This window comes from Pezoporus flaviventris, unplaced genomic scaffold (genome assembly GCF_033815535.1).
Source record: "Pezoporus flaviventris isolate CSIRO_AGI_PZ_B2104156 unplaced genomic scaffold, CSIRO_AGI_Pfla_v1 ptg000066l, whole genome shotgun sequence".
NCBI lineage: Eukaryota > Metazoa > Chordata > Aves > Psittaciformes > Psittacidae > Pezoporus > Pezoporus flaviventris.
In genome coordinates, this window is record NW_026892614.1 from 13,747,544 (window position 1) to 13,763,432 (window position 15,889).

The following is a 15,889-nucleotide window of genomic DNA, read 5'->3' on the forward strand; positions in this document are numbered from 1 at the left end:
TGGCAAAGACAGTATTGCCGTGAATATTTTTGGAGGATGATCTGTCTTCGGATTGGACTATGTTGACTGTCTGGGGTTCATGAATATGCCTAATTGACCCTGATGCAATAGAATTTCACTGAAGTAAAACAAATAGGAAATGGTCATTGTAAAACCAAAGATCATTGGGAAGAAGGGCAGTTACGGTGCTCCATCAGTAGCTGAAATCACAGCGCCTCTCTCTTTCTTGGGGGGGGTGTTTTGGTTGGTTTTTTTTGGGGGTGGTGTTTTTTTTTTGTTGTTGTTTGTGTTTTGGTTTTTTAAATGATTCTTTTTCGCTGGACAGACAGTCCCAAAGCCGTGCTCTCTAACCTTGGGGGTGGTTTTGGTGTTTGGGTTGTTTTTTTTCTGACTTTAATTTTTGAAGTAATGCGATTTTTATGACTTGTGTATGTGGGAAGAAGGCTTCTGAGGGAAGAAATGACACTTAGTATGACTTAGTCATCAGAGGTAGACACTGACTTTAGAGCTGCATTATTTATATACTTATCCATGTTTAAGCTGTGAAAACATAATGAATTATTATAAACAGCCTTGAAACAAAGTGTAGCACTCAGTAAGAGAAAGGTGTATAAATATTTCTAGACCTTCTTGTCCTCACTAGCTGGGACAGCTCACTGGATTTGCTTTGAAGTGTACTGTCCATAACCTTCAGTTTACAGAAGCTGCATCTTTATTTGCTCTGTCTCCAAAATAAGTTTGATTTGATGTGACTCCTTCCATACAAGGTGTTTCGGGGTGTATGGTTATCTTCTATAATATGTTTGCAGCTCTAATCTATTGAGTGTTTTATAACGCTTTGATTTTGTCTATTGTGTTATTCCATCTTTAGCTGAAAATTTTTATTATAAGCTAGATCATTATTTTATCTAGTGCTGTGTACCCTTTAGACAAAGTGTAGTAACAGTAAATATAGACAGAACTTACTCTGGCCAATTGCAGCATGGTTTTTGAATTTGGGGACTGCTGCTAACCTCTGATTTTGCTTCCCATTTAACAGGATTGTTTCTCCTGAGCTTGGAGAACAATGAATGCTTAGATATGCCTTTGTTTATCCTAGAATTTCTCAGAAAACTATGTCACTGATTTTCTCAGCAATAATCACTAAAACCCTTATCTGTAAATGGTATACTTCAAAATTACACTGTTTAGCGATGTTGGTCTTTCATTCATGTTTTTATTTCAGAAATCTCATTCAGAGTTTGGCAGTGTGGTGGAAGCCTAGAAATCATCCCTTGCAGCAGAGTGGGTCACGTATTCCGCAAACAGCATCCTTACACATTTCCTGGTGGGAGTGGTACAGTGTTTGCAAGGTAACTGTTAAGGTCTTCAGCTAAATAGTAATGTTTCAGATTTCTTCAGGTGATCAGCAGGTGGCAGAAATTTCATTTTAAGGATCTTTTCTTTATAAACATTTGCAATATTATCTAGCATGGAAAAATACAAATTTTAAAAAGTTACTTTGAGGCAGCTACACAGAGAGAAGAACAAGAGAGTTACAAAAGGGAAACTTCTAATAGACAGAGCCTGAGAATCTGGAAAAGAAAGAAATGCTTAGCTTGGCATTCTAGCAGTTTTGAGAAGTTTGTGTTTTACTTAGTTCTGAAAATAAAGTGTTCTTTAAAACTGTCTTATAAATCTCAGTTTTATAAAAACAGTTGCATCATTCACTAGGAGCCAGAATACACTAAGTCATGAATAGGCTTTGCTTGCTTTTTGTTAATACATGATCAGTATGTCATATGCAAATGACTGTGTAGACTGATTATGGCATTTGTGCCAGTCTGTTGGCAACTTCATTCTATATCATGTTTGCCTTTCCTGTGCTATTCCTATAGACCTAAGAAACTGCAGTATTAAGAGCTTAGATTGATTTGCTTGTTAATTTTGCCATTGATAGAATATACAATAGAAACTGAAATACTGAGCTGCTTCCTCAGTTTTGACTCTACAGAATGAGAACAGCAATTTGTTTCATGTTCATAGTGTTTTCTAAGTAATGTGCATAAAGGTACTGTGTCAGTGTATGGTGGATATTCTGACCAAGGCTCTATCAGTTGCAGAGAAGGTTTTTGTTTAGAGAATGGGACTTGAGCATAGGGGACTGAAGAAGTACAAGTGTCACGTAAAGATTCTGTGTGTTAGGAGCTGGAGCTAAAATTGTTCACTTATCCTTGAAGGGATATGGAACCCAGACTCTACTTAACATGAAGCAACAAAAAACATAGATGTATTTAAATTCATAAGAATTTAAAAGCTGCTGATATATTTAGACTCATGTTTCACCTTAGATTGAGGAACCTCTTTAAAGTGTAATTCTTCTCTTCCTGCCAAGGTGAGTCTAATGAATTTAATAGTTTGCTAAAATAAAGTCATTGCCCTGTTTCTTCCAGTAGTTACAGGGGGGGATTTTTCTGGTCCCTTATTCTTTGAGATCTGTATTTTATGCTGTGGTGAAAAATGAATAATAGTACTTATGGGAAAATGAAAACTAGCAATGAAATACCCTCTCTTAATACATCTCTATTCCAGTATTTATAGTGTGTATCAGGAGGGTAGAAAGATCTGCTAAGTAAACTGTATTACACAGGCTTAGGGCGCAACTCAGTTTCATGGTAGGTTTTAAAATTATGATGTCATAGCAGTATGCTATAAAAATAAATAAATAAATTTTCCCATTTTCCCATTTCTCTGCAGTTTTCCATCTGGGCTGTTGTCAAGATGCTGTTTTTCTTGTGATATAACTAGGTACTTTAACATAGCTCAGCTGAAAAGTAGGGTAAACATGTGTCTGTGTGCATGCAAGGGTAGAGCAGACATCAAGAATGCGTCTTACTAGCAAGGGTTAAAGATGCTGCGTTTGTACTGGGTTTAAAGCCTTTGGCTATTGTTGCAAAATCAAATCTTCATTGTGATTTGATCACTCAAATGTACTGACAGTTGCTATGATAGGGTTTTTTGAAGTTGCATTATGTTTTAGCTGTTTGTGTTCAAAGTGACTTTGAAAAGAGATCTTCTGTGTACTTGAATGGTGAGGCTAGCTGCAGCCTGCCAACTAGTGTCTTGGGTACTTAAATCCCAGATCTACCTGTGTCTCAGCTGTCCAGATGTTTCAAATTCTGAAATGCCATTAAAATTATTTATTTCATTCGAACTATTTTTGAATTCCCCTAGAAAGTTGCATATCACTTAAAAGCAGGGTTGGCAAGTTGCGGTGTATTTGAAGACTTTCTCCTCAGTCAGCTTTCTTGGGTGTCAAACCAAGGTAACAGAATGCCTTAAAATCAGTTTCAGCAATGAGAGAATGAGAAACCTAAGGTAATGGGATATCCCTGTAGTGCAGGTATTATCAGATATGTGTAGGACCATGGTGCCAAGAAAGTTGGTGCATGGAATCTGTGCTGATCTGTCCCTTGACTGTATGCAGCTTCTTCTGAAGTGAGTAAGCATCCTGTTTTTAGCTGACTAGTCAGTATGTGCTGCCTTATGTGTTGCCTTAGCCAAAACAAATTGGTGACTCAGGATAGAGACTGGGAGCCCGGTTTCACTGACCACGCCACACAGACAGGATGTGGGCAGATACAGCTTATGTCTGGCAGGATTTGTTAGACTAGTATGTATTGCCTTAATATACCACTTCAGGAGAGCAAATAAACCTTGCAGTCACCAGTCTGCTCCATGCAAAGCTATCTCTTATCTCTCAATGCGAGGTTTCATTAACTGAGGCTTGGCATTAAGCGCTGAGTGTACCCTACACTGTATTCCTCAGTACCCTGCCTTCTTTGGGTCTTACTACTTCAGGCAGTTCTCAGCATCTACGCAGTTACTGTTCTCCTGTTGTACTAAGCTGGAACTGTTCATCCCCGAGTATGGGGAAGCATGATGCAGATAGACATTCTGGCCTTGAAAGTGCCTTTGGAGTCATTAAACCCTGGCAAACTGGATAGTTCCTCTCCCACTGCCAAAGTCTGGCCCATGGACAAGCAGCAGGGGCAGGTGTTGCATGGTTAGCTGATGCTCACGCAGGCCTGAGAGACTGCAAGTGAAAGCAAAATGAAATAGCTCTCTAATCTGGATTGAATGGGATTTTGCTTACAAAAAAATGACTTTTTCAAGGAAAAGTCAGTCCTCAAACAAAAGATGGTTGAGGTCTGTCTTGTGACTCTTTTCTTCAGTGACCTGCAAGAACAACTCACTTTATCCTGACTACTTTGTCTTTTGAATTGGAAAATCATATTAAAGAAGTTGTTGGCTGACTGAGTTTACTGCAGTTGCTTTAGATGAACTTACTGCCAAACGTAAAATAAGTTTCAGAGCACTGCAGTTGCAAGTGAAATAAGGCTTAATTTTCTAAGCATAAAAATACGAACAATAGAAGTAAATGAGTTTTACATGGAAGCCATGGAAAGGAAAAAGGCATTACCCTCTTGCAGTCCAAAAGGAGATTTAAACACATCAGTCACACAAATCTAGGAATTTTTAGAGATATGTTTGATTGGAAATAAAGCCCTTGGGTTAGTGTTTTTTACATTTACTGCAATAATTAATCTCTCTTGAATTTTAAAGCATTAAACAAAACATATTTTCTAATTACTGGTTCTCCTCTGTTACCTCAGTTACGGCAGACTTCCTTGGTTCGTAGCCTTCAATGTCATGATAGCTTATGTCTTTTGGAACTTTGAGTACTCTGCTGGTAGTAATAGAAAAAGACCGGACATGTCTTGCCTATGTTAGCATATCTGCTAATATATATATATGTTAGCATAAAAAGCATTATTAAATATTGCCAGTTGCTGAGATTTTAGCTTCCAATTAGGTTGCTTGTCCAGGTGAACACTGAATTTGGCTTCTGTCAAGTTACTCTTGCAAAAGGAAAAAACCTAAAACCCCACAAACCAAATAACCTAACAACTTCCATGAAGTTTGCAGAAAGAATTCCAAGATGTTTATTAAATTCTGAATAGAAACCTGAAGCAGTGGTGAGTGTGGAAAAGGCATAAATTTTATTCTAAATGTATTGGTTTCAGTTATGTTACTGTCTAATAGTTTTCCATTACTTGGATTTTCAATAAGGAATCTTTTGCGTGGCTTGAGGCCGCTGGCTATGTAGTTCTAGGAGAGATTAAAGTCAACCCAAGGGCAAACGATGTGGCTTGATTGCAGCTAGAGAAAATATAACCTGTGTTTCATATGGTTGTCCCTAGAAATACACGCAGGGCAGCAGAAGTCTGGATGGATGAGTACAAGAATTTCTATTACGCAGCAGTGCCTTCAGCCAGGAATGTACCTTATGGCAAGTAAGTCACAAGCGCTTCTTTGCCTTATTAATTTATTCTTTGTGAGATAGCACATTCTGAGGTGAATGCAGTGGTAGCTCTTGTGTTATCTCTTGAAGATAAAGTTCTCCAGCTCTACTGGTTTTGAATTTCTGTGTATTCCTTAATGTGTATGGAGACAGCAGCCTGCCTTTAAAAACTGCTCCTTTTTTCAACCCCCCTCTAGTATTCAAAGCCGAATGGAACTTAGAAAGAGACTTAGCTGCAAACCCTTCAAGTGGTACCTTGAAAATGTTTACCCTGAGTTACGGTGAGTTTTGGCTGAATTGAAGGTAATATGGAGTGTGCTCTCTTTTTTTTTATTTCTTCCCCTCCCCAGATATCATCAGTTCCTCTTTCTCCGTCCTTGAATGTGAAGCATGTTTTTTAATTTGTTTGTGAAAGCAGTGCCTTATGTGGACTTATTTGCTTCTAGGTTTTATTAGTTCTATTTCTAAAGAGCCATTTCCCCCTAGTAAGCTGCTTTTTCTACTTACTGCAGCTACAGCTGCAGTTGCAGGTGTTTTAGAGAACAGTGTCCAAAGGACTCAATTTATCTGAGCCTGAAGTTAGTCTCCCACAAAAGCTGCTTGCTGAAAAGTACACTGTTCTGTATCCTGTTGTTGTCCCTTTAAAGCTTTAGTCTTTGCCTAAGCACATGCCTGGTTGAGTGAAGGCACTGAATCTCAGTACAGTACAAGTAAAGGGAGTCAGCAGATGAGGGCCTTGTATGTTTAGCAGATAAGGATAGCTGCCAAAGACTCTAAAAAGCTCTGTCTTCTGCTCTTTCTGTCTCTTGTTCTCTGTCACTGGATGGATACTCATTAACCCCGGGGAGGGGAGGGGGAGTGGACGGGCGTTGGGGAAGGAAGAGGGAAATGAGGGATAACACTGCTAACAGTTTCTGTAACGTGAATGCATCCTAACTAATGAAAAATCCTTGAAGAAAAACCCTTTTTGAAATGATAAAAAGGGTTTTGTTCAATAGCCATTTAATAAGTCAGATTTCAGACTATAAACTAGTTTGTCTGCTGTCAACCTGATATTGGTACTATAACAGTAAAACACTGTGTGGCTTATAAGAATGCTTGTTGGTTTGGCTTTTTTTTTTCCTGGGGGCATTTCATGTCAGTACAGTCACGTAACTACTAGTGTCATACAGGCTTGGAATGCAAGAGCACCAGTCATTACAGCCCCAGTGAAACATGTACAGAACCACGTAAACTGAAGAGTCTCATAAACCAGGATGATGCTGAAGAAGTTACTTTTTATTGTCTCTTAAAAGTGCTAGAGGATATTTATTTTTGTTTTATTTGTCAGAAAAAATACGTCTTGCAAGCTCTCCTGAAAAATGTGCTACCATAAGCATTACTTAAGTATAATGTGTCATCTCTCATGTGCTTGTTCTGCTGAGTTGAATTATTATACTCATTTTATAGTCTGAAGTTTTAAAAGGAACTGATATGCCCTTGCTTTACTGTTTGTCATGAACTCGTAGACTCTACCTCACAGCTATACTTTGTTGAACAGGCTTACCTATGTATTTCCACACTATACGAGTTTTATGTGCAGTCATTAGGAAATAGATATCAGCAAAATATTGATGGGTTTTGATTTTGTTTTCTTTTAAATTTCTATCCCCTTTTCTAGTGCTTCAGTAAAAACAGTCTGGGGAAAAATGTAGAATGTCATATTTCTGCCACAAGCTAGTTTGGCTGAAAAAAAGCCAAGAGAGCTTGATAGCTTAGCTGATAGCATTCAGCTTCAGCTGTCTTAAATGATCATCTTTAAATAATCTTTAATTTGCCTTTTGTGCTGAGTTGTGTGTTCATAGAATCATAGAATGGTTTGAGTTGGAAGGGAGCGTAAGATCATCTAGTTCCAAACTCCACCCCTGACATGTGCAGGGACACCTTCCACTCCTCATTCTCTGGTACAGGTCTTTTTGTATTCTGTCCTAAGCTTACAAGTTTACTCATATTTCATCAGTTCATGACCAGATAATTGCCTTCCCTCCTCAGAATATTGAGATTTTCAGATAGTAGTCATCATGTATCTTGAACCTGTTATCTTAAAATACTCCAAGTAAAGACAAGGAGTTAAGTAGATTAAAGAAGTGGAATTAAGCAGATATTTCTGTTTTATTTTAGGGTACCTGATCATCAAGATATAGCTTTTGGGGCTTTGCAACAGGGCACCAATTGCCTTGACACTTTGGGCCACTTTGCAGATGGTGTTGTTGGAGTATATGAATGTCATAATGCCGGGGGAAACCAGGTCTGTATGCCATTATTTTTATTTTTATTTTCATAGTATGTGATTTTTTTTTTAATAAAAAAATAAAGGGAAACTTGTTAAGCAAGTTCTGTGTATTGGTGATGGGAAGATAAGTCTGGATCAGTTATTATAAGAGATTAGTATCTCTAACATAAGAGATTAATATCTCTAATACAAGAGATTAATATCTCTTATTATAAGAAATTAATATCTCCACATCAGTTATTATAAGAGATTGGCTAAATAACTCCTCTCTCAGGTATAATTGTACGTATTCAGGATTAGAATCTGAGTCCAGAGATTCATTCAGTGTGCAACAAAATTATCGCCTTCCTTTGTCTCTATTGATACTTGCTTTTACACTAGAGGCCAGTTACTTCTTTCCCAGGAGTTTTGTACTTGTAGGGAAAGCTTTTTTTCAATAAATTGGTATTTTTGATGGGTCGGGGAGGTGGAAATTTTGTTTAAGGAAAGATTTGGGTTGTATTAAGCATATGACCTAAGGTCAGAAAAGTAGAAGAATGCTTTACTGTGATAACCTACTACTCATTTCTAACTTTCAGTAGCAGGCTATAAAAAAATCTGTCTTAAATCCCCATTTGGCTCTTCTAGAAAACAGAGTTGTCTAAATGTCATATCCAATTCACTCACAGTAAAGGGAGCATTTCAGCAAATCCTTTCTAATCCTACTCTTAAACTAATCCCAAATGTGTCAAATCTGTAAATAAGAGCATTAATTATTTTAAAGAATCTTATTTATACAGTTGTGACTTTGTTGTTCTTGAAATATATATATGTGTGCTCACTATTTTCTGTGCTGCTTTGTCACTAAATTCTTTTCAGAATCAACCTGACTATAAATCAAATGCAAAACTAATACTTCAAGTACTTCCATTAAAATAGAAGGTTCAGCACTTACAAATATGCTGTTGAATGAGTATCAGAATTTTGCTCACTCTGATTTAAATTAGAAGGGGAAAATCCTAAAATCAAAGGCTAAAATAAAGAACTTATTTCCTGGAAGATAAATCATGTTGAATTGAATGCATTGCCATCATAGAATAGTTGGGGTCGGAAAGGACCTTAAGATTATATACCTGAAGTATGTTTATTTTCCTTATCATTAAAGAGAATATATCTGGGGAGGCTTTTTCTGCTACCCTTATGAAAGTACATGTATCTTCTCAGAACGCCACAGTGGTTTTTAGAAGGGGTGTACATGGCAGAATTGCCTTGGTACAGAGTTCTTGAGAGTTTCTGATGATGTTTTGTGTTCTCTATAGATATACAAAGTTAGCTTCCTCTTTCAGACTCGCTTCCCGTGAATCTGACCGTTATCTTCTGTGTGGCTTCTTCTATGAAGCTGATCTTGCCAAAGCAATATGCATTTGCTTTGAATAGGTTCCTGTTCAGAGACATTCAGGCAGATTAAGAGCAGAACAGCTTAAAACCAGGTTTTGTGTCCAAGCAGAATCTGTATTGGATTGGAGGGAATGTTCTTGCAGGCTTTTGATGGAAGGGTAAAGATGTATAAAGCAGTATCTTCAAGACTTCCACTGTCTCTGATTACAAGGCTTTCAAATAAAAATTTTAACCACTTCCCTGGTAGTATTTTCAACTGTCACTATTCAGTAGAAGTCTTATAAAGGGGCCTTCTGTTTCAGAGGCATTTGTGATTCCTGGTAAGCTTTGAAAATAACTTGCTTAATTCTTTAAGTTGTTAAAAGTGGCTATTAATGATTCTTGTTGACATCTTACAAACTGGGCAGAACTGAGAAGCCAAGTAATTTTGTTGTCATCTGGGATTACCATATTGAGAGTGAAAAGTTTTTGGTTTAAGGGTTTGGGAGACAAAGGGATATAGAGTGTTCCTGCCTTTGCTTTGTTTTGCATTGCTGTGATTATTCTAGTACTTGCATGCTATGGTACCTGTGCAGTGGTGATTACTTGTAACCCTGTGGGTTGGAAGTTTTGATTGTTTCCTGAGCATCTGTTCTCAGAAGAATTTAATAGCTGTTGAATTTGCTGATTTTTAAATGGGACTACGGAAGCCAAAAATCTGCTTATGGTATCAGAAAATAAGTTAAAAAATGGGATGGGATTTGTCAATTTATTTCTGAAACACTGATTGCTTGCAAAATAACATTTAAATATAGCCAGGCTTGACCCTGTGTGTCTAGCGGTTGTATTCTGCAACTCTGAATCCTCTTTAGTTTTTTGGAGAAAAGCTGAGTGTGCCATTTTAAGTAGTGACGAGCATGATTTGGATAATTAGCTTGGTTTTAGTTGATAGATCAGCTTCTTTTCTTCAAAGGATAATGACACAAATGAAGACCAGTCTAGATCCTGGAGACCAAACTTTGAGGAGAAAAACATGGAGAGAGTCTGAACACCAGCACAAGAGCAGGCCCTTGTGTAAGGATGCTGTGATCAAGCAAGCTGGGCAGCAGTACATACAGAACAGCTTTCGATGCTTTCAATTTAAGAGCTGCATATTTAAATACATGTAGAGGAAATTCTATTGTACATGAAGCCTTTATAACAGTCTCCCTCTACCCTTGAGTTTGGCAGTCCTGTATATTGCTTTCTGGTGGTCTCTGTCATACTAAGAACTGCTTCCTCACTGTGCTAGCCATTATGCATAGTTTAGTGCATGGGAAGGGTGGCCAGCGATGCTGAAGACCAAGCTTTTAGAGGTTTTATGTGTGTGTATATATATATATATATATATATATATATGTATATACACATGCATATAATATATTTTTAACATATATGTAAATCTGTCGTGCATGGAAGATATGGGAGGGTGTAATACATGTACAGGGAGAGAGGAATAATGTAGCTGGAAAAACACTTGGACAAATATTTTAAACCTGAGGACCAGTGTGACTGCCCGCTATACTTGTGCAAAGCCAGCAGAGGGAGCAAAGAGCCAGCCTTGAGCCTGGCGCTGAAGCAATTACTATTACTGTGTCTGAAAACTTTTTTCCTCTCCTGCTCTATGGGAAGCAAGGAACTGTTCTAATATTCATATGTAGCTATTTATAGGATTTTATCTGTGCTACATATGCAGAGACAGCATGTATGCCTTGTGCCTGTGTTAGTATACATAATTTTGTACACTTTTTTCCTTCCTTTTTCTAGGAATGGGCCTTAACAAAGGACAAGTCGGTGAAACATATGGATTTGTGCCTTACTGTCGTGGACAGAGCACCTGGTTCACTAATAAAACTTCAGGGCTGCAGGGAAAATGACAGCAGACAGGTTAGTATGTTGTAAATGCAGTCTGCAAACAGTGGGGAAGACAAGGGCTTCCTTGAATGAGATGCAAGAGCAAGCACTAGTAATCATATCTTCTATTGGTTCTGTTCTTCACTCTGTCTTACTATTGTTTGTGTAAAGTTAGGATGTGTGGGCAGAGCAGCAGGAATAAGCTTGTGTACCGAGCTTTTCTTTTCATAGGCCAGTGCAATCTTTTATGAACATAAAGAGGTTTTATTCAAACAGTGGCCTTTGTAAAGGTTTCACCCAACAGCACTGATGTGTAACAGTCTTCAGCTGCCACACCTGATTGTGAAATACATATTCTATTTCAGAAATGTATTCTTGAAAGGTCTTATTAGTGAAGTTTGAAGATTAAGTAATCTGTGTCTTAGAAGAGTGTGGTTTGTCTTTCTTCTTTTCACGTGACCTATTTATAACAGTACCTGACTTCTTCAGTTCATTTTCATTAATGCAGCATTCCAACTTCATCTATTTCCCATGCCTGAGGAAAATCACAGTTGCAGTCATACCATCTTTTTGATCTAGTCATATAACAATTCATCGCTTTCTGCTAAGTCATCAGTTCTGATCATCTGCCAGCTTTCTTCTGTGTCTCCAGTTCTGCAGACTGATAACAAAGATGCTATTCCTTGCTGAAGGAAGAATATTCTTGCCACCTTCCAGAAAAGGAAACTAAGGAAACAAGATATTTTTTATAAGGTTTAAGGGGACAATGTTAGAAACATAAAAGAAAAAGGTTTTTTTTAAATTATTTTTTAACATTCTGTATTTGGGATTTACTCTGTACTTGACATCACCTTGAGCAAAGATGTTCTAAAAGCACAGGCTGACTGGTTGCCTTCTATATAATTGAAAGGTGTCTGACAGACTTATGTAAAGTTGTCTTCAGTGATTGTGTTTCTTGCTTCTCTCTATGTTTAGAATTGCAGTGTTAGGTGGATGGGTTTTGTGACTTTTTTTTTCCTTCAGATCGAAGGTTTCACACAGGTAACACAATTGTGTGCATTTTGTATGTATTGCAGTATGTTACCTGAATAAGCAGTTGTTTTGTCAAGGCTTGCCATAACCCCTATACTCTTATTCAAGGATCATTGAAATTGTGTACTATTGAAGTTTCCATGGCTTTCCAAAGCACAAGCCAGGGAAGCTTATGAAGACTTCAAAGGACAGGATGTCGAACTCATCCTTTTCCTGCTTTTCTAGCTCAGTAACTGTTGGTTTGTTGTTTTTTTTTCCTCTTTCAGAAATGGGAACAAATTGAAAGCAACTCTAAACTGAGGCACGTTGGCAGCAACCTCTGTCTAGACAGCCGAAATGCCAAAAATGGTGGTCTCACCGTTGAGATCTGCAGTCCTTCTTTGTCGCAACAGTGGAAATTCACACTCAATCTGCAGCAGTAGAAAGACTTACAAGCAAAATGCTGTTTCGATTCAGAGACATTGGGCAAAGTTTTGATTGAATTACTGATGTATTTCTTAAAACTTTCCACGGAACTTATATACCTCAGTATTCCACCTTTATCTGAAAATAGGAGAGTGCTGAAGCAGACAGCAGGGATCCAGGGGACTTGGAGCACTGCAAAAGTGTTACTGAACATGACTGCAGCACAATTCCTTCTTGGTGTGAAGACTTCAACGGTTCCTTTCCGTCTTCAGTTACACACTTGCACAGCAGATAATTAACTCTAGGAACAACTGATGTATGATAAAAAAGGATCTGAAGAAACACCTGTGGGGAACAGGGTGTGGGAGGGAGGGTGGGAACAATTTCTAGGAGAAGGTCATTTGCGAACTCCATTTGCATAGAAATCACGGTTTGTTGTTTCCAGAAACAGAAGTGTCATTTTGAAGGCTTTTTTTTTCTCCTGTGTGTACTTGGTAATTTGAATATGAACTTTTCTATGATGGACTCTAAATATAAATATATAAAAGTATATATATTGTCAGCTCCCAACGGTTTATATCAGTTTTCTTCATCCTATAATTATCAACAAAGTGATAGATGTATGTATAAACAGGAATTGGATTGGAGTGCTAGGAGAGTGAAAGTTTATGAAGGTGCGGATTTTGTGCTGCTGAGTATGATGTCCGTGCTAACACTGGATGCTTTTGCTTTGCAAACTGGATCTACTTCTTAACTTCGCCCTCACTGGAGATCATGAAACTCAGGAGGAGAAAGGAAATAGCAGAATAAGCCAATGCATCTGCACAGATGATTGCTCTGATTGCTTATTCCAACTTGGAAATTCATTACATGTGCTCTTGATAACCTTAAACTTGTACTTGATATTTGTGTTGATAATTTCTATAGTACTTTGTCTTTAAAATACTTCTTCTTCTGTTACAAAACAGTATAAAAGGTGCAGATCTTTAGTGCAGCCATGTGGGTTCAGCGCAGTTTTGTTCTGGCCCTAATGAGAAAAATTAGTCTCAGACTCCCCTTCTGAGTTGTAGACATAAGATGCAATAGTAACGTCACTGTCAACAGCACAAGACCTGAATTTTAACTTGCAAGGATGAGCAGCTATGTAATATCTCTGAACTGCACTTGCTTAATTTATAGACCTACTACTGGGAAATTTTCTTCCATTTTGTTTCTTTAAATGGAGCTTTTGAAGGGATTCAGGCTTGGCTCTGGGAAACAGCCTGGATACCAGCAGATCCTGTGTGTTTTAACCATAGAACCCGTGCATTTTGCAGCTTCAGTCCAGCTGATGTCATTTTTATATTAAAATAATATTGTCAAAGTTAACCGCAACTTTGACCTGTCCTTTCTTATGTTTGCATATATACTTTTCTATTGAAAGCAAATGCTTCAATGAGCTTTTAAAAGGAAAAGAAAAAGTAAATAAGTACTAATAAGTGAGACAGCAGTGACAAAGATTAGGGTAGACATGCAGTGCCAGGAAGTGGTTTGGATGAGATGAGGGATCTCAGAAAAATGTAAGGGTTGGCCATAGGGAAATCTGCTGTACTGCAGTGTGCCGGTACAGTTCCCCTCTGTCTTTGTTCCTGGAAGTAGAGCAGTTCCTGATTTTTATTTTATTTTACTTTATTTTACTTTATTTTACTTTATTTTACTTTTTTTTTTTTATTTTTATTTCCAGTTTCCTTTGGCTGCATCTCTGCATTAGGTGTAGAGGTGGAACTCTGCTGGGCAAAATGGCTTTAGCTGTGCCGGCCAATGTGCCCATTTGTGTGTCTGAAGTTATGATTGCAAGTACCTGCATACATTTTTGATGGGGCACTAAACCCAGTTTCTCCCATTATGAATAACTAATACCTTGGTTTTTTCCCCACTTCTTCACAATCCACTGACTCCAAAACTTGCCTGTTTTAGAGGCCATGCAGTGGGTAAACTATTTTTCAGCTTTTAGTCTCTACCTATCTGTAGCCTCTTAACATAGCTGAAAACTTGAAGAACATGATTCATAAACATAGCGGTAGATTTCTTCATATTATGGAAAAAGAAATGCTGAAATATGGGCTCAGCAGCAAATCAGTTGTTTGAGGTTCTAAAAAACAAAATTTAAAGGAAGAAAAAAAACCAAACACTCAGCTTCTACCATGGAAGTATTTCCATTTACAACTTTGATCACAGTAAGAGTAGTACTAACTGAAATCAGCAGTCGCATCTCTGAATATTGACCTGCCTCTTACCTCTGAATCAGAAGTGCTACTAAAAAATTCATGTTCCACCTCTTAAGTCTTTCATGTCAACCGTTACCATATAAAGTAGGAGTATTTCCACTAATTCCCCATGGATGCTGGGCATGGGGGGTTTAATATAGGACCTGTATGTTGCTTTTGTTTGGGAGAACGGACAAGAAGCTGTATCCTTTTGTTATGATGTTTACATGACAGTGTGCCAAAGTTACTTACTGTGATTTTAGAGGGGTTTCATGTTGAAGAAATTCACCCATTTGAAAGATAAATGAAAAGCCCTTGAAGCATATTGCAATGGTGTCTCCTGAGAACTTTTCTTACCGTCTTCAGAGCAAGAATGGTGATACTGTTTGTTTTGCAGATTTTCAAAACATAGTTTGGAAATGTTTTTTTCAGTTGGTTTGAAAAGTCTGCTGTACAGAGCTTGTACTTTGTTCATTTTATAGATGGAAACCATCCTTGAAAAATTGTTTAACTTAAATAAAGAAGAATGCTTTATAGATACGTGTGTGGTGGTTAATATAAGTGAGTAAAACCCAGAAGTGTGCCTGGAGCTTGTAGATTGAAGTAGTTTTCAAATGCTTCCCTTCACTTTGTTGTTTCATAAAGTTCTTGTTTTAAAAGTATGTATTTCCGGGTATATATTTGCATTTATGAAAAGCAAGTTTCTGTTTTCATAGAGTGGTTTGGGTTGGAAGGGATCTTAAAGCTCATCCAGTTTCAACCCCTCTGCCATGGGCAGGGACACCTTCCACTAGAGCAGGTTGCTCCAAGCCCCATCCAACCTGACCTTGAACACTGCCAGGGAAGGGGCAGCCACAGCTTCTCTGGGCGACCTGTGCCAGTGCCTCACCACCCTCATGGTGAAGAGTACATCTTATTAGAATATTAGGATACCTCCTCCTCCTGCCCCGTTAGGCCTAATATTCTCAAGACCTGGACTATCCCTGCCAGACCTCAGTAGGCCAAGCCTGGCAGAACATCCTGCAGCCTGCAGGACGATGGCAACAGCTACAGCTCTCACAGCTGATGGGGGTGCCTGTCCACATCTGCTTGTATAGTCTTTTCCGCCATTTGTACAGGGTGGTAGCTCAGATGGCTGTGGTGCACTTGAAGCTAGATCTGAAATACTCAAAATCAAAAAAAAAAAAAAACAAAAACACCCAAACCCACTCTTTTTAAGAAACTTGTTTTGTGAGGCAAACACTTCACATGTCTAGTTCGGAGAGCTTGCAAATGAACTTGCACTGGCACAGCTGGGGAGGAAGCAAATCCTCCATGGTAGGTGATGAACAGCTGTGAAAG

At 38.1% G+C, this 15,889-nt stretch overlaps 1 protein-coding gene across 2 annotated transcripts in view; it reads left to right on the forward strand.

The window, feature by feature from the left end:
• The window catches only part of GALNT2 (polypeptide N-acetylgalactosaminyltransferase 2), a 101,737-nt gene extending 86,649 nt beyond the window's left edge, over window positions 1-15,088 (forward strand). Inside the window, exons 11-16 of one of the 2 annotated variants that reach the window (XM_061471290.1) lie at window positions 1,226-1,352; window positions 5,244-5,336; window positions 5,542-5,625; window positions 7,505-7,631; window positions 10,779-10,898; window positions 12,164-15,088. In XM_061471290.1, coding sequence (XP_061327274.1) covers window positions 1,226-1,352; window positions 5,244-5,336; window positions 5,542-5,625; window positions 7,505-7,631; window positions 10,779-10,898; window positions 12,164-12,319 — 707 coding nt within the window. In that variant the 3' untranslated portion in view covers window positions 12,320-15,088. Of the gene's footprint in view, window positions 1-1,225; window positions 1,353-5,243; window positions 5,337-5,541; window positions 5,626-7,504; window positions 7,632-9,032; window positions 9,685-10,778; window positions 10,899-12,163 lie in introns of those variants that run through there. The other variant, XM_061471291.1, reaches the window with a different exon arrangement.
• Window positions 15,089-15,889: the final 801 nt, after the last annotated feature.